The sequence below is a fragment of the Columba livia genome, chromosome 1 (assembly GCF_036013475.1).
Source record: "Columba livia isolate bColLiv1 breed racing homer chromosome 1, bColLiv1.pat.W.v2, whole genome shotgun sequence".
In the NCBI taxonomy this organism is placed as follows: Eukaryota; Metazoa; Chordata; class Aves; order Columbiformes; family Columbidae; genus Columba; species Columba livia.
The window spans coordinates 132,321,199-132,342,354 of NC_088602.1; the positions used below are offsets into that span (position 1 = coordinate 132,321,199).

The window sequence follows — 21,156 nt, forward strand, 5'->3', positions numbered from 1 at the left end:
GCAACAAGAGATTTATTTAAATCCTGTGCTAACTGAACTAATCCTAACCTCAGCAGTTTCATCCTCTCCACTACCAGTCACTTCCAGGACTGTCATCTACATTTTTTCAGTCATTGATATGTAGTCTGAAACCTGATGGCAACTTACGGAGTAGTCCAGTTCATGGCGCACTGTATATTCATCTTTTGATAAGCTAGGTGTCCATTTATTTATTTTTATTTTAATATTCAGTCATTCTCATTATTTACTATACTCACTGGCCTTTTTTTTTTCCCTGGTCTGAATCATAGAGACTCTCTTGTCTCTTTGCCAAACTAATATTGTGTCTTTGTGCGGTTTTCCCAGAAGTTAAATCTGCTAAGCTGGTTTTCTTCTACAAAGTTAATTACTAGAGGCAGCCTAACTATTCCGTTGGGAAAGTCCAGTTTTTTGAAAGAAGTTTACAAATATGGGAAAATTATGTTTCCCACACTTTCTTCTTATGTCAGTGTTTTCCTATACTGAAAAGCACTAAAGAAAATCTGAGCATGTAAAGAAGTAGAAGTGCCTTTTTAAATTTTAAAAGTAACACGTTTCATTTTTAGTGTTAATAACATAAAATGAGTGTTACTGTCTCACTGGAAGTGTTTATATGAAAAAAATACGTTCTTTTCAGATATTTCTTTTTAGAACAAAAAAAGTTGTCTGTATCCTGTCAGTCAGGAAAAAATATGTCGTATCTATGTTCTTTGACTACTTGTTATCTATTTCATTTATTTTCAAAAAATAGGAAGAAAGGAATTAGAGAATTTTACTTTTTCTTTTTGCCTTCTTAAAGTTTTATTTAGGGTACTCATCAAAGGAAGAGTCTAAAATTTGAAAGTAACACCTTAAAGTATAATAACTTTAAATTTTCTAAATTTGTACATGAAAATTGTTTGACCAACCTGTATTACCTGTTGAAAGATTTCATTAACAATTTTCAATATGCCTATTTATTAATTAATTTTCTGCAGTTTCAATTTATTTTTCTGACATGATCATTGTGGAGTTATTAGTTTATATAACTCCTTATTCTTTGCCACCCTCCAAAAATCTCTGACTAAAATCCTGGAAAGAATTAATTTCATGACTTAAAGCACCTTAGTAGCTCAAATGTTTTTAATGAGACTGTAGAGATGTTTAAAGATAGTCATACACAGAAGTCTCTGCATAAGGACTGAAAGATGAAATATGCATAAAGACCTAAATATGAAACAATGTCACCTCCAATGTAACAGGACCTAAAGGGGCTTAAATTTATGAGGCAAGAAGTCCATCACTTCTGAAATTCAGGTGTATCTAATTGCCCCAAGTTAAACACCAAAAGTACAAGTCAAGTGTGAGAACATATGAGCAGCACAAGTTGCAGTCATGAGTTTCAGATGCACTTCTTTTATCTTTGTCTGCCTTGAAGAGTAGGTGTTTATTGTTGCCGTTTTGATGCTTTCTGTAATTATTGATTCTGGGTAGTATAGTAGTTTGCCCTTTGCAATTGGTTATTTATTTTCAGTAATAGCCTCTTGTGGAGGGCATTCAAGTAACGCTTTTAGAAATCAGAGTAAATTATGTACACTACCCACTTTATATCCTTAATTTATTTTTGTTATCCTTTTCAAAGTACCGTGACAGTTAAGAGAGGCACTGCTTTTCCCAGTGTCTGTACACATTTGACCCTATCCAGTTTCGTTTGCCCGAGCTGGTTGTTCTTCTGCTGAAGAAGAACATCTGCTTTCATCTGCTGCAACTGTCAGTATCTTTCTTGGCTTTTCATTCATTTCAAGCATGACATAAACTGCTTTCCTATCTTCAGGAACAGCCGCTTTCTTGAAGGAGTTATCATGTGTTCTTGTTAACAATTATCTGGGCTAGAGAAATTGTTTGATCCCTTCAGAGCCACCAATGGAATTCCCTCTGCGCAGATTTATTGCACATGAGTTGTTTAGGTGATTCCGTATCATCATCCTGCTTTAGAGATTTCTTCCTGCCCTTCCCTCCTTTTCTTTCTGCCAGTCACTCCATGATTTTTTGTAGAATGTGACTCTAGAGACAGGAAGTTCAACAATAAAACAGAATGAAAAGGGAAAGAAGACATCATGTTCACTGTCTGTTTTGATTATATTATTTTATTTGTTATTCTTTTCAAAGTATAACTCTTTACAGAGGCAAATATTTTTCCTGCTCCCATCAGAAACATTTTATTGCATCATCTCTTTCTCCAAAAGCTTTTGGTACATACCTTTTTCAGGGGAAGTTGTTCTCATACACAGTCAAGTATACATCAAGCGCTTTTAAATTAATCTCTGTTTCTTGGTCTTGGTATCTTTTTCTACTTGTTCTGTACATGACACCTTTGTCCTTCATCCTTAAATGAGTCCCCTGCCTTAAGGAATTTCTGTGCAATTCAGCTCCTTCATCACTGGTTTCTTTCTCTGTTTTGCCTGGTGACATACAAAACCCCTGCAACAATTTACTAATGTGTATTCCAAATAGCCATCTCATAATGAAAAGACCTGTTATGGAGTATTTGGTGGGTGTGGGATATAAGCCCACTTGTTCTATTTATTTTAAGGCAACTTATAGGCAAGAGTTTTAAAATCTTTTTTTCAGTAATGAAGGTCAGACAGAACACAAAAAGCAGTTGTCCAACAATCTCTATTAACAAGAAGAATTGCTCCAATCTCCCCGTGAATTAACTCCCAAGTGTTTTATCAATAGGGTTAGTACTAAGCTCCTAACAAACCTGTAAAATTTGATAGTCTTAGAAAATGGTATAAGGCATCAGGAATGCTGTACTGAGCACTTTCAAAGATAGGTATTGAACGTGAAGTTTAGAAAGGATTTAAATCCACCTTAACATTGTTATGCAGTCTCCTTCCTGGTGACTCTGACTGCAGGCAGCTTTATATGTGTCTAACTGAACAGAGGATCCTAACTCAGCTCAGAAGGTGCCTGAGCTGGACACAGATTGCTTTTTAACCATCATGAGTCTATTGCAAATTTCTTGTTACAAGGTAAGCTTCCAGATGATCACCAGAGGCAATACACACCGCAAAAGCGAGGTCTACGCTAAGAACTGTGACCATGTTTAACCTCAGCTGTCAACATCTGTGTTAGCTATACTGTCACTTAGCAGAGTGGTGTTATGGGACCAGATGTAATCAAATCTCCATGATTTACAAACTCACTAACTTCAATTGTCTCAAAATGAAAGGGATTTAGTTGTCACATTCATTTGCACTTTGCACAGGCAAAGGGGCACAAATAAAGATACCGTGGCTCATTTTACATGGGGAAACTAGATGTTAACAGAATGATGAATCAAAGCCCTTAGCTTAGGCAAGGATTATAGCTTGTTTTCTACAGTATCTGGTAAGCATGATTAAATCTCAATGTAACTAATTCAATTACCACAGAAACAGATAAATCTTTCAAAACAGGCCAGTCCAATGTGTGAAATATTTCTTTCAATACTGATCAAAGTAGTGGGCACGTCCAACACAGTTATTTTACTGGAAATCTAACATTAAGGCTCTGATAGCGAAAAAATAATTATAATAGCAAAGTTGATATATACATAAGAAGAAGTAACTCTACATATACATATATACCATATATATATGTATATATATATATATATACATAAGAAGTCATGAATAAATAAGACCATAATGGTTTAAGAACTATCCTCAGTTACCAAAGCAATTCAGAAGATTATTTCTAGTTTGATGTTTCTGCCTGTAAAGATAGATGTTAATATAAAAATAAAGTAGGTAAAACTGTAATAAGAAATGAGATTTCAAATTTGTGGTTAGAGAACTTTTTATGCAGTAGGTACCTCAAACAGCTGCAGAAATGGCAGAAAATAGATTTAAAACCATGTTTTCTGGAATAGACTTGACTTCTGGTCGTTCGGTTGAAGAATATAGGTGAAAAATAGGAGATGCATGTTTTGAACATCCAGGTCACATAGTTTACCTAAGTCAAGGGTGCTCATGACATTCAGAAATCTTTCTAAGTAATAAGTGGATAAGATTCAGACCGGTTTACCCAGGGCAATGTCCAGTGAAAACCTCTCCAGGCAACCTTTTTCAATATTTAATCATCCTTGTAGTGAAAGGGTTTTTTCTTATGGCTAGTTAGAACCTCAGCTGTTTCAATTTTCTCTCTTACTTTTGCCTGGATCCATCTGTTTCATAACCTCCTATGGATACTAGAATATTGCTGTTTGATCTCCTGAAAACCTTCTCATCTCCTAGGTAAACAGGCCCACTTTTCTCAGCCTCTCCTCATAGGCAAGTGCTCTAACTCCCAAGCATCTTGGTAGCCCTCTGCTGAACTTACTCCAGTTTAGTGACATCTTTCTTTTTTTGGCAAGATATGAACAAGTGCCAAGTAAAGGCCATCTACTGGCTGCTCTCTCATGAGTTCAGCCCAGGCTGCTGTTAGTCTTTATCACTTCCCAGGGCTCATATTTGGCCCACCACTGTTTCATACTCAGCTCGCTGTTGACCACCTGGAGGGCCTTGTTAGTGAATCCTGAGGAAAGAAGGCTACAAGTACCGCAGCCTTGTCTGTGTTCTTATGTCACTAAATCTCCAGTCAGCAGCAGGTCCACATTTTCTTCATTCTCCTTTCACTGATGATGAATCAATAGAACTTATTATTATTGCATTTCATGTCCTCCACCAGTTATACGTCCAGTTGAGCTTTGGCTTTCCTAACACCATTTCTGCATGCCCAGGCAGACTTTCTATATTTCTCCATTGTGGCCAGTCCTTTCTTCCACTTCCTATATGTGTCCTTTTTTCCTGGAAGCTTAGTCACAAGTTCCCGGTTTGAGCAAGCAACTCTCTATGTGTATGTTACTGGAAATAAAAGCTATTAAAAATACAGTTGAGATTAAATCTCTCAGGATAAATAAATCCTGGGTTTTTTGAGAAGCTGTTTCAAATTGCTAATTCACTTCTCACTTCTACTCCTTTTTATAGCAGTGTAATTACTATAGGGCAATTGAAGTTTAGACTATCATTTTATTTAGACATGGATCGATATATGTATGTCAGGTCTGGGTGATTTGAGGAATAAAGTCTTAGCAAGAGTCTGCTTAGTGTTGAGCAGACATATGTCTGTGGAAGTGTTAGCAAGATTTTTTCACTAAAAGAAATAGAAAACAAAAGTTTTCTAAACAAATGTGAACATAGATTTACAGTACAAACCAGTGAAAATAGAAGTAGTATCAACTGTCGTTGAAGTCAATGGGAAAACTGCTGTCAAGTCCAGCATTTACATTTTATACAAAGCTCAGAACTACTGCTCTGTCGCGAGGTCACTTAAAAGATATTTACCTCATTTAGATTCTATGCTTGATGAGGAGACTGTCACCTTCTATAACAGGTTTGTGGTGGGACTGACATCTTTCAATATTTTCATTATGAGGATATGTTTGTTCATTTTTTAGTAGAGATCTGTCGTAAGAGGTTTTGACTGTGATGAGAGTTGGGATTAACAGTGATAGGTAGCTTTTCAGAAAGGTATCTGAGGGTTATACTACAGACGAGTTAAATATGAGTCAAAAATAGAATATTGAATCAGAAAGAATTAAATGTGAAGTAATCCTTTTGCTTCACGTGTCACTGGTGAAACTTCAGCTGGAGTATTCTCAACATTTTACTTTTAAAAAGATTTGAATAAGGAGGCCAGAGAAAAGCAATTAAAATTATCAGACATCTGGAAAACAAGACTTATGACAAACGGATGAAACAATTATCTATGGAAGATGGAGGAAAGACATAATAACATTTAGCAAGTACATTTGAGGCTGCTGTAAAGAAGATGGGATCTTCTTGTTCCCTTAGGAAAGAAGAAAAAATAGTAGGATAAACGCACAGCAAGGTTAGGTTAGGCATTAAGGGAAGAACGTGAGGGGAGATACTGGAACAGAAATTTGATAGGGAGGTTGGAGAAGAACTCTGTCACTAAAAATCTTTGAGAATAGGCTAAATAAGCATCTCAGAAGCATGTTTATGGTTGATGTTGTCCTGGTAAGCAGAAAGATAAAGTATTGCTTGTGATTCCTTTCCAGGTATATTTTTTATGACTCTTTATGTGTTTGCTGGAGACTAATTGTATTGTGCTGTTGTTCACTGTTTCATTTTTAATATGTGAAAGGAATACATTTTTGCTTGTGGTTTTTTCTATGTCTACAAATGCATAGGATTCTTATGATTAGACATTTTCACTTCGCTTGCAGAATTAAGCACTCGTGTTCATTTACTTTGTGTCAGTGTGTTCTTCAATAAGCTCTTGGCTCTTGCTGCTGGGCAAATGATGTCAGCATTCAAATGCTCCCTAAAAGCTTCTCCTGTTTTACTGGATACATCTAAATTCCACGTAGTCATGCTGAATACTGTCAGTCACTCTTGACTCAGCCAAAATTATTTTAAAGCAGTCAGGGAATACACGGGGGCATATGCTGCTTAGCAGTTGGTTTTTAAATTGAAACAGTTCTGTATGGTTTCTCATGCACTTTCTACTATGTCCATATGACAACTTGGACTACAACAGTTTTGATGTTGCATTACTGTGTGTGACTTGAACTTTTCCATAGGAAGTTTAGATTGGATCAGGGTAAAGGTCATTTGTTGCTGATGATCTTATCTGCTTTTTCGACTTAATGTAAAAGGAACTCAATGTATCATTCTTAATTGTTCTGTACCGTGAGATTCATAGTAGGAAAAACTAAAACCGTTGTTGACCTTACAAGCTTTGTTAATCAGTTTACATCCAGTGTTTCGTGACAAATCCTCATGATCTTACTGGTCGTCTTGGAAGGCAGCGTATTTCCAGCCTACAGTGAAGTCTCAGTAAATGTTCCCATCACCCCAGAGAAAGTTTATTTTTGCATGATGATCTCTTCAGTTACTTGAGGTTTCCTTTCTTTCCTCCCTCTCATGACATATCATCCAAACATGCTTAATCTCCAGAGGAAGTGCAAAACACATTCCCATGAAAATCTTAAATTTCTAAAAGCAGTACACAATAAAGAAACAAAACAAAACAAACCCATAAAACTAGCCTTGCTTCTCACTGAATCACTTGAGTAAACTCTTTTGTCACAGCCATAGTAAAGTATGAGTCTTTAAGGTCCAAGACTGCAATCAGGTTCTGTCATAAGTGGGTATATTGCCTTTTTGACTGATTTCTGTTATAAAACCAAAGGACTCATTAATGTCATCCAGAGATTTAGTGGGGGAGTGAAAAAAAAGAGAAAGAAAAGAAATAGTGAGCAAGCTGTGGTAAGGTAGCTTTAATGATTTTGGGAGGCTTATTGGCTGTAGATCTTTGATCTATATCAAGCCACATCAGATCGCTTGATTAGGCTTTTTTTTTTTTTTTCTAGAAATGATGATACCCAACATTACCAGTATACAGTAGGGATCATTCAATAATGCTTCAATTCTATATTTCTTTAGAACATCATAAAGAAAAGGGGTTTGGTCTTCTACAGAGATATGATAAAAGGCTCATTATACCTATTTTTTTAAACTGGTGCCAGTCATTTCATTAATTTGATGGAAGTTGTAATAGACACAGATTTCAGGCCAAGGGACTCTTGTCCCGTTGACTGTAAAACAGTCTTTGGTCTTTGAACATTCTATGGGTATAAAGTATTATAAGGCTTAGCTGTGATCTTGAGGGTGTGTTTTGGACTAAGCAGCATTTCATGTGTATACCTTTCAGATAACTTCATGTGAGCAAGTCATGTAGTAGACTTATATCCAAATGAGTGATATCTGTCATAGTTATTATTACCAGGCCTTTGGATGCATTGCATATCTTCTGAATAAATGCCATCATGTAATATGATCTTGACAATGTACCACAAAGAAGGTTTAAATATAAAGAAGATTTAAATATAAAAACACAGGCTGTGCTTGGGGATAAGGTTCATTTGAATGTGTGTGTGTGTAAGTTAGAATGTTCATCCAGCACCAGGGTATACATTGTTTTCTTATGTAGGCTAAAACAGCCTCCATTGTTTGCTAATGTAAGTTTTCCCACACATTATGGATGGTGACTTGACTTGGCTGTTTGTAATTTTGCTGGAGTAAATTTTAGACTATCCCCTTCCATGTTTTTGTATTCCAAAGGAGTTTGTGAAAACAGTAAGGAACATTTTGCATCTGTGTGTAGACATTCAGTCCTGTCATTTGTTTTTTTTAGAGTCCTTAATGTACTCTTCAGTGAGTAAGCATCTCCTCCCACTGAAACTTTGCTTTTTGATATTATCATGAGAAATGACTGTATTGTTTTATGTGTTTGATTGTTGTTTTTTTTTTAAATTTCAATTGCAAAGTGTTCCCTTTATAAGCAGCTTAGACATAGGCAGGAACGAAGCTTCAGCATCTGATTGCAGGATTTACCTTTGTGGGAGAGGCTCTGATATCATGAGACCTTGAGCAAGAACAGGGAAAGCAGAATTCTGCATTGCATTTTGCATGTTAACAAGGGAGGACAGGCCTACCAGCTTAGAAGACAGTCAAATGACACTGAGAAATTTTAAACCCTGTAAAACTGCATAAAAAGATCTTGAAAGTAAAATTAATATAGATAATATAAATACTAAAATATCGGTTGTATGTTCAAATGGATCCATTAGCAACACCAGTAAGACAATTGGCTAGTGCTGCAGTCGTTGGATTATGTGGAAGTTGGCCCACAGCCCAACCCAAAAATGTTAAACACCATGTTTCTTCCAGTAAAGTAAATTCTGATTCCAGTATCTGTTTGCAGCTCAAGTAGCTTCATGTGGGAGACTTGGACTAGCTCAGAAAGGGCTATGTTTTCATAATGTAATTGTGTCTCTTGATGCACTTGAACATCAGAAATCAAATAGGAATTTTGGACATAATACATCAAATGGGACCTTTACAGCACTATTTTGATTTGGAATATTTTATGTCAAATATGTAAATGCAGAAAAGAAAAATATTTTATTTTTAAACACTCTCAAGATGCTACAGTGCTTTTAAATCAGGATTTAGGTTGGACTTCTGTCCATAGATAAGTGAAAATATTAATGTTGCTAATTTTTTGGCTCTATCTCTCTGGCTTCAACAAGTTGACCTGTGTGACCCTAGTTACATCAGTGTATCTAATACTAAATGTCTATTTTAAATACCTCTGCTAAACAAAAGATAAGCTAAAAGATGAATTAATGAAGGTACTGTGGAAATCTTGTTTTCTGAAATCATTAATAGCCACAGTTTTGTAATTCTCTGAGAGCACAAAACTACACAATAACTGTGTAACAGTCATACTGCAGCATAACTTACACTGAACACATATTCCATGATACAGAAAAATGCAGAAGGAAAGAATAAGATTGACTATTCTGGACCTTCATCATTCCTAGTACTACCTAGCTGAAATTGAATAATACACTTTTAAAAAACCTTAATGCCTGGGACTGCTTTGAGGTGAGTGATACCCATAGGAGATCTGCTTTCAAAGTTATTTTCAATGCAAAACAGGAAGAACTTCCAGACATAAGAAATGGAAGGCCACTTGAACATTTCTTGTGACTAGGACTTCCAGCTACAGCCTAGAATCTCATAGCAACTTGACTTGCTGTGATAGAAAAAGACAGGCATTTTTAAAGGAAAATAAGGAAAATTCCTAGGAAAGCTTCTGTCTCATTTATCAATGAAACAGCAAGCAGAGCAGGTTCAGATGCAGCCCATGTTTGAGGTTTTAGCAAGAAACAGAGATCCTCAAATTTGTTTCTGCATAAAGGCTTCCCAAGAATGTTTAGTTTACTCAAGTTTGTTTTGAATTAAGGGTTAACATGCTGTCTGTATTTCCTTGGAATATAGCCCTCTAATCAGTTTACATACCTCTATATACAACAGTGATGATGAGTAAATCACTGCAGAAGTTTTGACTGTGCAAGGATGCAGTATATCAGGCCTTTCTGAAACTATCAAATGATGGGATTGTTAGCAGAAGTCTAGCTAATCTGTTTTTTTCTGCAATAGCACGCCATAGCCACTAACTATGCTAGTGATAAGAAAAAAAGGCAAGACATGGTATCAGATTCTGTACCTCATTTACTCTAGATTGAACACAGAATTAACTGTACCAAAAACAACACAACGTATTTAGGCTTATTCTTTTCTAACTTGGGTCAGAAACAACGCTTTAGAATGGTGTATATTTAATGATAGCATCATATGTTATTTTTTTTGTTGTTGGATTGTGGAGTTGTAGTTTTTTTCTTAAATTCACTCCTTGCCCAGTGGGGAGTTGATATTTATATCCCATCCTCTCTGAGAACAACTTTTAAATATTTCAATACCAGAAGAGAACTTGTTTCTATATTCACTTCCAGGCTGGAGTCATGAAATTAAAGCAATGGTAGTTTAAAAAGAAAAGCAAAAAATAACCAGAAGAAAACAACGTGTAAGCTCCAAACTTGTTCAGTAGTTGGCTTTCGCACTAGGAAGCTCTTGCTGTGATATCTGCCTCTGCCCCCAATTATTCAGTGACACCAGACAAAGCAGCAGAGCTGTCCACATTGAGGAGGGGAGAGTTCAAATAATGAGGAAGGTAATACTGGAAAAACAAATGTGAATAATGAGTTACAAATATTAACTGCCTTGCGTGATTTGCTATTTTCAGTGAAATTTCTCATGTCATTGTTCTCTTTTCAAGGGACCGAGCGCCCTTCATCTTCACATCAGAGATGGAGTATTTCATCACAGAAGGTGGAAAAAACCCACAGCGTTTTCAAGAGTTTGTGGAACTTTGTTGTCGAGCTTATAATATAGTCAGGAAACACAGCCAGTTACTCTTGAACCTGCTGGAGATGGTAAGAAGCTTGAGGATGAAACCAAAAATCAATTTCGTCTGGTGTCCTCTTCTCTTTTACCACTTCTCTGCTGCCTTCTGTGATTTGAAGATGTATCAGCTGCACTGCAGGAAATGTTAACGCTGGCTCTTCCTGTGCAAAGGAACTATCCGGTTTCAGTACTAATTTTTGAGAAAAGCTAAGCTGCTAGATTTTTTCCTTTATTTTTAGTGCGTTCTTTTTTACAAAATAGCAGAAAACTGCAAAAGAAGATGGGTATGAGTTTCACATTCAGGAATTTCACTCTGCCCTTTTTGGAGATTTTGTAGCAATCATTTACCAATCCCGGTCATGGCTGTGGCAAGAAAAAAGTATGTCACAGACTAGGTGATTTGATAGTACCTAGCAGCACTGCATCTAACAGTGATGCCATTAGAATATTTTTTGTTTTGTTTTGTTTTGTTTTGTTTGGGTTTTTTTTTCACATTCCCACATTCTGTTCTTAGGATGACAAACACAGGAAAGAGCACTACCAATATTAGCACAGGTTTGAAAATCCTTTTGCATAAGATTTTAAGACCTCTATGAGTTTTTATCCCTTAACTATTCCTACCAGTTCACATGCTGTGGCTGATTCCATAACTGCTTTATGCCTCCGTTTACTTGTGTTGGAAAGGTTAATGATTTTCTCCCTTCACAAGTAGAATGAGAATATTAAATTAACTAATATTTGCTAAGTTTATTGGCTAAGATATTAATCTAAAAGTTATGTCCAGGGCCCCATGCAAAACCTAGGTGACTGCTCTGTGCATGAAAAAACCTACACAACTTTATGAACAGAACCCCTGCTGAGGTTGGGGTACAGCCAAGAAGTTGCTCTGCAGACACTCCTCTATCATCTCCACCTTCTGCAACTGAGAGAGGAGAAACAGCAAGAATTTGTTCATCTTGTTTCTGTCTTGTCTGTTGATTCTCATGCAGTGGTACAGTGCACTATAGAGCAGGAAGGATTGCCCCAGATCTCCTAACCCTGCTTCTAAGTAGTCACAAAGGTGCAGCAAAACTGCATTCCCATCGTAAAGCATAATTTTGCCCAAGTATGTTGTAACCATATAGCCTGAAAGCAGTGCCAAGTGTGTCTTAACTTAAAAAGCCTCTGAGAAATTCAGGATTGTCTGTGCTTCCCTCATCCACAACAGTAATCTCTACATTTCTGAACAGGTTGCCTAAAATCTCATGCTGCAAATATATCTATATCTTGTACCTCCTTGTCCCCATTGCAGTCCCTTGTTCGGCAGCCAGCAGAGATAATGATGTTAGATTACTCTAGGATAAGAGACAGAGCGTTAGGAAAATGTTCCTGGCAGGAGCTCTGAAATAACTAGCTATCTCTGCCTGGATATAGCTCCAGTTTGTGTATATTCAGGACATACTGCATCTTTTGTTTCTGCTGATCTTTAAGGAGAGTTAATAGTGCTGAGCTATAAGTCAGCATACAGATATGTTTTAACATTTGTCAATGGGCTGCAGTTCAGACAATTGCTTTACATTTCATAATTGAAAAATAACTGTCAGTATATTCACACCCCATCATTGAGCACCTCATATCAAAAGGAAATTAAACAAGGCAGGTTTGTGAACACCTTGTTTTTGCCAGTGCTGTTTGGAAGACGAGTCTGGTTCTGCACTTGAAATCGGGTATTGGTTGGAAACTGTAAGTATCAAAATGTTTTAGTTTTGTGGGTAATTTCTACAAAAGTGACTGTCAAGAAGTTCTGCTTTGAATTCATTTCCATGCAAAACATCTGATGTTATCATGAAGGGGCAAGATAAATTAACCACTACCTATTTATGTCAGTGACAGTCTAAGATTTCTCGCGCTATCTGGAAATCTGCATCATTAATCTTTCATTCCCCTCCCACATTCTGTTTTCTGAGATGCTATTTATAAGACACGGTTAAAAAGTCTCAACAATAAGGCTATTTCAAAAAAGTACAGTACTTCACAGATATAGTGAACTGTGCTCTGCATGGTCAGTAATTGTTAGTGGTTTCTAGCAAACCTTGATTGTGAACAACAATTTGGGAGGTTTGGCCCAGTTTGGGACTTAATGCTTTTTCTTGGTGGTGAGCAGCATGTTTCCTGAGCTGTAGTGACATTTGCTACTGGGAGTAAGAAATAATCCATGAAGTTTACATCACTTTCAAAAGCAGGAACACCTGTGGGAGACCCAAGAGTCTGCTGGCAGAGTTCAGCTGCGTAAATGCCTGTAGTTCGTCAGCTTTGCTCTCATTAATGAATTTATGTGAACTATTATAACGAGGGTGATCACAGGACACAAACACCTTTTGATTAGTTTAAAAAAATGCAAAATCCATTGCTGTTACAAAGATTTTTTTGTGGTCAAAAATTACTAAAAGGGGCTTAGAGGTTACACTAGACAGCAAGTAATTGATCCACTTGCCTCTATTCTGACAAGATACAGGTCTTCCTAATAGTATAAAACAGGAGACTACCTAGAGCCGATCTAAGACTCAAGAATCCCATGTCCCCATACAAGTAATTTTGCCCTTCTACAACTCAGAGATGCCATTTGGGAAAAGAGGAGCAGGAAACACTCCTATTTGAGAGGTCTAATGCATGTAAAGTACATGTAGGAACTATTCATTTTTTTGGTGGGATTTTGGGCTGAATGTCACATGCCACCTCTGAATCAAGGCCTAAGGAGACCATTAGGGAGCTCCGTTCAGTGAGTCAGAAGTCCTGGGATAACCAACTGCAGTTGGTCAAGACATACGTGAGGCCAAACAAGGGGAGAAATTGAGATATGCAGGCAATTAAACTTAGGCAGTTAGTGACATTTGAGTTGCTCTAGGCAACCTGTAGTTGTTTTCTGAACAGTTGTTCCATGTCTTATCTAATTAGCCTCCAGTATCACTAGCCACAGTTTTCAGAAGCCTCCTGCATCAGGGTACTGAAAACACGAAAAATACGTTGTATGGAGCAAAAGGGAAGAAGCACTATAATAAGCCTTAAGGTGCATTTTCAGTCAGCATAGCACTATGTAGGTAGTGCCTAGCTAAAGACATTTCTTTGCTTCAGCAAATGATTTTCCATTTTCTGCAATGCAGAGACACTTAAAAATATCCTGGTTTTCAGTTGCACTACAGATCATTCAGATTATGTGTTTATGTTCATATCTGGCATTGTTTCCTTTTCGGATACAGAGCAAGAAGCTTAATTTGCCCATGCAGCAACTCTCTCTCTTTTTTTTTTTTTTTTTTTTAATTAAAAATATCAGGAGTCGTTAAAATCTTTTACAAATGGGTTGAGGGCATACATTGCTTGTCCTTAAGTGTTGAATGTTCTTATTGTCCCTACTCTCAACTCACTTAAATTCACCCCATTGAGCTTTCTGCCTTTCTGCTCCTTCCTAGGCAGAACTCTGTGAGACAGCAATCTAACTGTCCAGTGGTTGCACAAATTGGGTCAGATACAAAGCAGAATTTTCTTCATTAGGAGTTTCGCTGAGAAGGTTTGAAGGAATGAGGAACATATCTTTACATCTCTTTTCCCCTTACTCCATACGTCTCTCAACCAAACCTTAAAATAAAAGCTTCCTTTCTTCTCTGTGGGTCTTTATGTCTGAGCTAGACATAAATATCAATGAATAACACACAGCAGTGACTACAAATTCACGTACATTTCCTTCCAAGCAATGTGAAGGAGTGATTTTTTTTTTCTCCACTACACACAAATCATCTCTCTCAACTTACTGTGATTGTTCAGAAGGATCAGTAAGTTTTGAAGCAAGTCAATTTTTTTTTTGACATTTTAAAATGCCTTGAGAGAGCTTTGTGGGCAAATGGACACACTCAATTGTCTACCCTGCTTGTTGTGTTACTTTGCAAGGGGAATATTTGCATTATTTGTCTTTTGAACTGGAACAGCTCTGTCCCACATCCATGGAGAATGATACACTTCTACAGAGGGCAACTCTCTGTGCCCAGTTCAGGGCTTCTGCTATGAATCAACATGTAAAGGAAGCTTCCCCCTCCATTGACTGTAAAGGGAGTGAATATATGATCTCTTTGCAGGAGGGATTTAGAGCAGTGTTGTTGGGATCAGTGGTTATAAATGAGAAGGTAATGTTGCACTAAATTGGATTAGGACTAGGATAATACTGTGAGCATAACAGAAACATGGTTAACTGTTGTTCAGGTGGCTGAATTTGGTCTCCTTCCCTTTATCACCATTAGAAGACTATGAAGGAAGTTTAGCAATGCACATGTTGAGATGATGATATCTGAAGAGAATCATACAGAATCAGAGAATGTTAGGGACTGGAAAATAAATAACTAAAATGGATCGATTATTTTGACCCGTGCTTCTTTCCAGCATCTCAGTGTGAAGTTTTATAATGCAATATATTCACTTTAGTGTTCTAGATATTGCTCCAACGTCAGAACCACTTTTCAGATCAGTAAAACTTTGTGTTTTACAAGTCCTTCACTGTTAAAACTTTCTTGTCTCAGCCTCATTTCATGGACTTATTATATTTCTTTACTTTTAGATGCTGCATGCAGGACTGCCTGAGCTAAACAGTATTCAGGATCTGAAGTACGTGTACGATAACCTCCGTCCTCAGGACTCAGACCTCCAGGCTACAAGCTACTTTACCAGGTAAAACCAGAATATAATCCAGAAACCTTACCTCCTTCAGTTTTTCAGTTTTGTTAAGAGGTTATAATCTGTGAAATTATACAAAAGGATAATTGGTCTTCACATGTATACTTTTCAAAAGTCCTTTCCTTTTGCATGTTTTAACCAATCCCCTCAAATTTCTGTCAGAAACAGTTGTGAATTTGTGGTTCTCTTGTAACAAGTCACTTATTCAGCACCTAGAGGTTTCTTTGGCTTTCATGGTGAAACGATCCTGGCTTATTTCTAGCCAGCTTTCCTCTCTGCTTCTAAATGCAGCAGCTACATGCAACGGGATTTGGACTGCATTAAAAGGTTCAACTTGTGGACTGAGTAAAGACCTGGAATTCCTCCATTTTATTCCCTTTTCTGTTCTTTCTTTGGCCTTCTGTGTTGCTTCAGGCAAGTTACTTTACTTCTGTTAGCCATAGTTTCTCCATCTGCAAAATAATACTGATTCTTCCTTTTGAGCACCTAACAGATCTATCACAGAAAAGCATTGTGTGTGAATATATGTATGTTTAAAGCTTGATTTGCATTCGGATAATGAAAACTTCCACTTGTTTGTGATAATAACAGAGGCTTATTGATGAGGAACTGCAGATGACCTGTATAAAATCAGTCTGAAGCCTTCAGTTCTGATCTTTCGGGTCAGGCCTCTACATTGCAGATAATTCCAGCTGTTTATGTGACAATGCTCTAGATAGAGCCAGGGGAGATTGACTGGGCTTGGAAACTCACTTGCCTATTCTGTGCACAGTCTGAGAAAAACTGTGCCTGTCAGACCCCATTCTGTGCAGCACCATCATTGCCCAAGGACAGCCTGTGAATTCACGCACCCTGGACACCACGTACGCAGGCAAAGCAATCCAGGCTCTTCTGACGTCTTCCTCTGGCCCAAGTGCAGGGCACATTTCCAGGTCACAGCACCGGGGTCTGAGTGAAGGGCTCCTTTCAAATCAGAGCCCTCAAGGATGCTCCCATAAGGCGGCACAGTTCTCTGCACTGTGCAAACTGCCTGGAGGCAAGACCAATCCCCTGCCCTTCAGTAGAGCCAGGGGGCACGTTGCAATGAATAAATGAGATGAAAGCTTGAACTGGGGCAGCTGACTCTCATTACTATTACAAAGGCCCCTATGAAGATTTTGGGCAATTTGAATTGTGTCATTTATATGTGTCCTTTTCGTTTATTAGAACCAAAAACTGAAGCTGCAGATTCAGAGAATGCTTGGAACAGAGACCTAGAGAGTTTAAGGAAGATCTTTCTTTAAAGAGGAAGAGGGAAACCTCTCGCACAAAACTATTGTTCCATTACACACAGTAGAGCACTGAGTTCCTTCTTTAACACTTACTTTTTCATATGCTTTCCCTCTTGCCCCTTAACTAAATTGTTTTGTTTTAAAATTTAATTACAGCTTCATATTTACCATCTACTCCTAAATTACACTTTCCTTTAAAATTTCAAATATTCCCAAATTAGAGGCTTATATTTTCACTTCAAAGAGAAAACATGCAGTTTCAAATTAAAATGCCAAATCTTTATTCTGTCAAATAATCTGAGTAGTTTTGTCTGTCCCTCATAAGTAAAAATCTCAATTCATTTCATAAGTGAAAAAAAGGCTCAGGTATACATAACAAATATGGAAATATGAGTCTTCAGAGTGGAAATGGCTAGCTCAGAGCTAGTGTCTAGTGCTTTTCTGGAGATGGAAAGGGTCAGTTTGCTTTTCAGTTGGATGGGACAATGATTGTGGTTTGGGTTCATATCACTGAAGTCTTGCTTAGCTGGAAGATGAAGGATGAGGTCTGCATTCAGGACAGAGCTGTAGCTCCACCCTCTTGGAGTTGGGCAGGCTGGTCATGGTGTTTTGAGGGTTAGGGTGAAGGAAGTGAGAGACTTCAGGGTGGGAATTCAAGGGCAATGTTTTCTCAGCCAAAGCATGCAAAAAGACAACTGGTCTCAGGAAGGAGATGTGGCTCAACACTGTTTTGGAAGTCGAAAGAGTTGGTGCTCTTTGTTGCCTGCTAGAGGATCACGTTAGGATTAGGTTCAGCCCAGAGAGACTACAGGTAGGTCTCAGAAGCCAGCATGTCCTTCTTCCCATTAGATTTCTTGTTAGGGTTGATGTTCAGATAATGAAGGCCTTCACAGTGGAAATGCCACACAAGTCCTGCTTACCAACAAAACTGGCATGGTGCAGATCTGGACAGTGCTGTGGGCTCTGTTCTTATTTGAAACTGTATTTTTTGCTAAGACGCTTTTAGTGCGCTCCAGATCTATTGTTCCAGTTTCCTTCAAAATGCTGAAGTGTAGATTTGTTTTTGTCCAGAGAGATCACTATATCGCATAGTAAGGTCAGATATCACTAGGGTGCGTATTTTGTACTTTGATACTCTTATGGTATGTTTGTCTTATAAATGCTCATTTGCAAGAAGAAAGTCTCTTGTCATCAGCTCATGAATTTCCATGGATCTCTTTTCTCTTAGTGTTTTTTTTTTTCCTTTATTTTAATTTCTATTCATGTTGGCACATAATTTGTGTTAATTCAACACGTGCATTAACTAATGTTTCTACATGTCTAAGCATGGCAGAACGTCAGGTTTCATGTCTAGTAATATTTTAACTTCTGAAAAGCATATCCAGGGACTTTTCAAAATAAAGATTTTGGGATGGCCTGATACCTGGATCCATGCAGAACTTAGCCCTCTGTATAAGCATGTTATGACCTGCCTCCAGGAATGTTGATATATTGAGGACTTTGTGAGCTTTGCATTATGTACATCATATTTATTCCTGTTCTTCAGAAAAATTCTTCCCTATTTCCTTGTTATACAAAAAGTCTGTGTGAGAAAAAAATCCAGCGACCCATTTCTCATGATCACTCTGTAGCTTATTCCTGTATTTCTTTTTCAGGCTATCCTTAGAAAGGCAAGGAAACTGAAAGTTCTACTTATTAGCATAACTTCCAGTTAGCTCTGAAATCCTTCACAATTTGTAGCATCTTTTTCTCCATAATTACTTTCAAAAACATTTTATTGTTGTTGGGGTTTTTTTAGGTATTTTCTAGGGTGCAGCCATTGGAATTATAAAATCTGCCAACAGAATGTTATTTCTTGTTGTAAATACAAGGTAGTTACAGTAATCTTTCAGATCCGATCATATAATGTGTGTCTGCTGAAAACCCCAATGTTTTTCTAGTGGAAATAGGGGAGCAGCACTTCACTGTAGAAATAAGTTGCTTTTAGCAATTGTCTGAGTTTGGTTTGAGCAATAATACTGACATTGCCTCAGCTGTTGTTTAAAAACAATGTAAAATGATGAATGATGTCACAAATATTCCTGGCAGAATGATGTTAATTTGTTCTTTGCCATCACCTTTTTAGCCAACAGAATAATTTTACCAGAGTTTGGGCTGTAACGTACTGACCTCTTTCAGGATCGTAAAGCATTCTGTGTTTTACCAAATTCCTTTCCTCTCATTCTTGATTTAAGACATGTTCAACAATCCATTGTCTCATTTGTGTTCAGTATTCTTCACACATTGGGTCAGTTCACTGCTATGAGCTGATGAGGGGCAGTGTTAAGCCTCACAGCTTACAGCCTTCTGGAAGGTCCCACCCTCAGATTGTGGATAAACAATGCGTCAATTGAGAGTTATACAACAGTTTCTGTGTTTGCTTGTCAGTTCTGTACACCTAGTGCCAAATGAAACATTGTTGTCTCTCCAGTATCTGCCCTGAACTCAGTTTGATCCTTGAAACTAAATTTCATCCTTTCCCCCTGCTCCTTTCCTCTTACACTGACGACACAGTTTTACCAGAAACTGGAAACCCATCTTCCCTCTGAATATAAATTTCCTCTTTGGTTTTCTGCAGATGTCTTCAAATGTCAGCGTGGTGTCACATGCTTCCTGACATTTTTTATGTGCCTGTAAAGGGATGTATATTTAAAATTATTTTTAAGGGATTAAAGTTAGCCTAATGCATTGAATGGAGTTGATTTCAATTGATTGCAGTATGCAATCTAACCCACTCATAGAAGCCTATGAATAAGAGATGCACAGTAGATCTGACAATTACCAGCGAAGCACCAGAGCATATCTTCAGCAGACTGATTGAGGGGAGTGCTGCTTGGGTCAGCTGCCATTTTTTCATATTTATTAACAGAACCATTTGTTAGGTACCTCTCATTGGCCAGGTCAAGCATATCCACTCCAAACTACAAATGCCAGCAGTTGCAAAGCTGGACAATTCGCAGTAATTCCTTTCAAAACATGATGCTCATCTGAAACTGATCAGCCAATCCCTGTTTCTCAGGTGGCTGCAGAAATTCCAGGAAGAAATCTCCCAAACAACTGGGAACACCAGCAAAAGCTGATGAAAGGGCATAGGCAAAACTACAGTACTAGCGTCTCTCAGTGGCATTCAAGCAGTTCATAAAGTTTGTATTCTATGTGCCTCAAAGGAACAGAGGCAGACTTCCTCCTTGAATTTATGTTGTTTGAGGCATCTATACTGCTGTACAAACCCCACATGCCACCAGCTTAGGGGAGAGGTGTGTCCTCTGTGCTGGGAAAGGACCATAGGAGGACTAGTAGGGAAACAAGACCAGAAGATGCACATCAAGAGAGCACCTGATGTGCTCAGCCCATGGGATCAGTAAATCTGTAAATAAACCTGAATTTTAAAAACTAGCAAAATGAAGGGTAAAAAGAATATTATTATTTTTGGCTATGTACTGTCACAGTTGGAAATAAGTTATTAAACTGAAGAGTTATCACTACCATACACAAAAATAAGAATATCAACTCTCCATGAATAAAGGTTGCTCAAAATTAGAAAAGATCTGTCCCTCAAAGCAGTAATATTGTGGAAAAGTCTGTTATGAGCTGTTGGGGGCATAATACCCAGTTTTTCTTAAAATGCAACCTGCTAAATTAATGGATGAAAAGGTTGGAATATATATGATACACCATGTTAATTAACGTCTGAGAATCCCATGAAAATAAATTTTGCTCATTATACTCTAAATTGTTTTTAGGCCTAGATAGAAATGAGAAGGAGGATGCCATCATGAATGATAAAGAAAATTATTCTGAAGTTTGGGGTGAATATTTGTTATTATATATACCAAGACTAAGATCTGGATAACTAGTCAGTAATAATGAATGTGTGTGCTCTTAAAAAGGCTGTGCAGAAAGGCTGGTATGTCCAAAAATATCCAAGCACCAGCTCTCAGACTACCTATCCTGTAAGATTTGTCTGTTTCCTAAAAATCAAGGCACCAACAAGTCACTCTTGAAAATATTAGCCAATCTTTTCATCCATTTCTGTTTACACAAGCAGCCAACCAGTCTGTGCACGTTTTACCCAATACTGTAATTTGACAGTTCTGTAGAAAGACTGTGAGCCGCATCTGAAATTCTAAGTCGGTTGAGCAGGTGGAAAGTGGAAAGACATTATTTTTCAATAATCCCTGATATTTAACTCAGTTTTCTGAGAAGTAGGTCAGACACCAATCTGCCTGGTCAAGAGATATTGTTATGTGGAAAAAAAATACTTTTTCTGCCTGAAAATTTTATGT

General features: G+C 37.6%; 1 protein-coding gene across 9 annotated transcripts in view; it reads left to right on the plus strand.

The window, feature by feature from the left end:
* Window positions 1-21,156, plus strand: part of PIK3C2G (phosphatidylinositol-4-phosphate 3-kinase catalytic subunit type 2 gamma) — a 354,168-nt gene that overhangs the window by 284,420 nt on the left and 48,592 nt on the right. For all 9 annotated transcript variants that reach the window (XM_065030454.1, XM_065030418.1, XM_065030425.1 and 6 more), the window contains 2 exons: window positions 10,735-10,891; window positions 15,445-15,554. In XM_065030454.1, coding sequence (XP_064886526.1) covers window positions 10,735-10,891; window positions 15,445-15,554 — 267 coding nt within the window. The remainder of the gene's footprint in view (window positions 1-10,734; window positions 10,892-15,444; window positions 15,555-21,156) is intronic.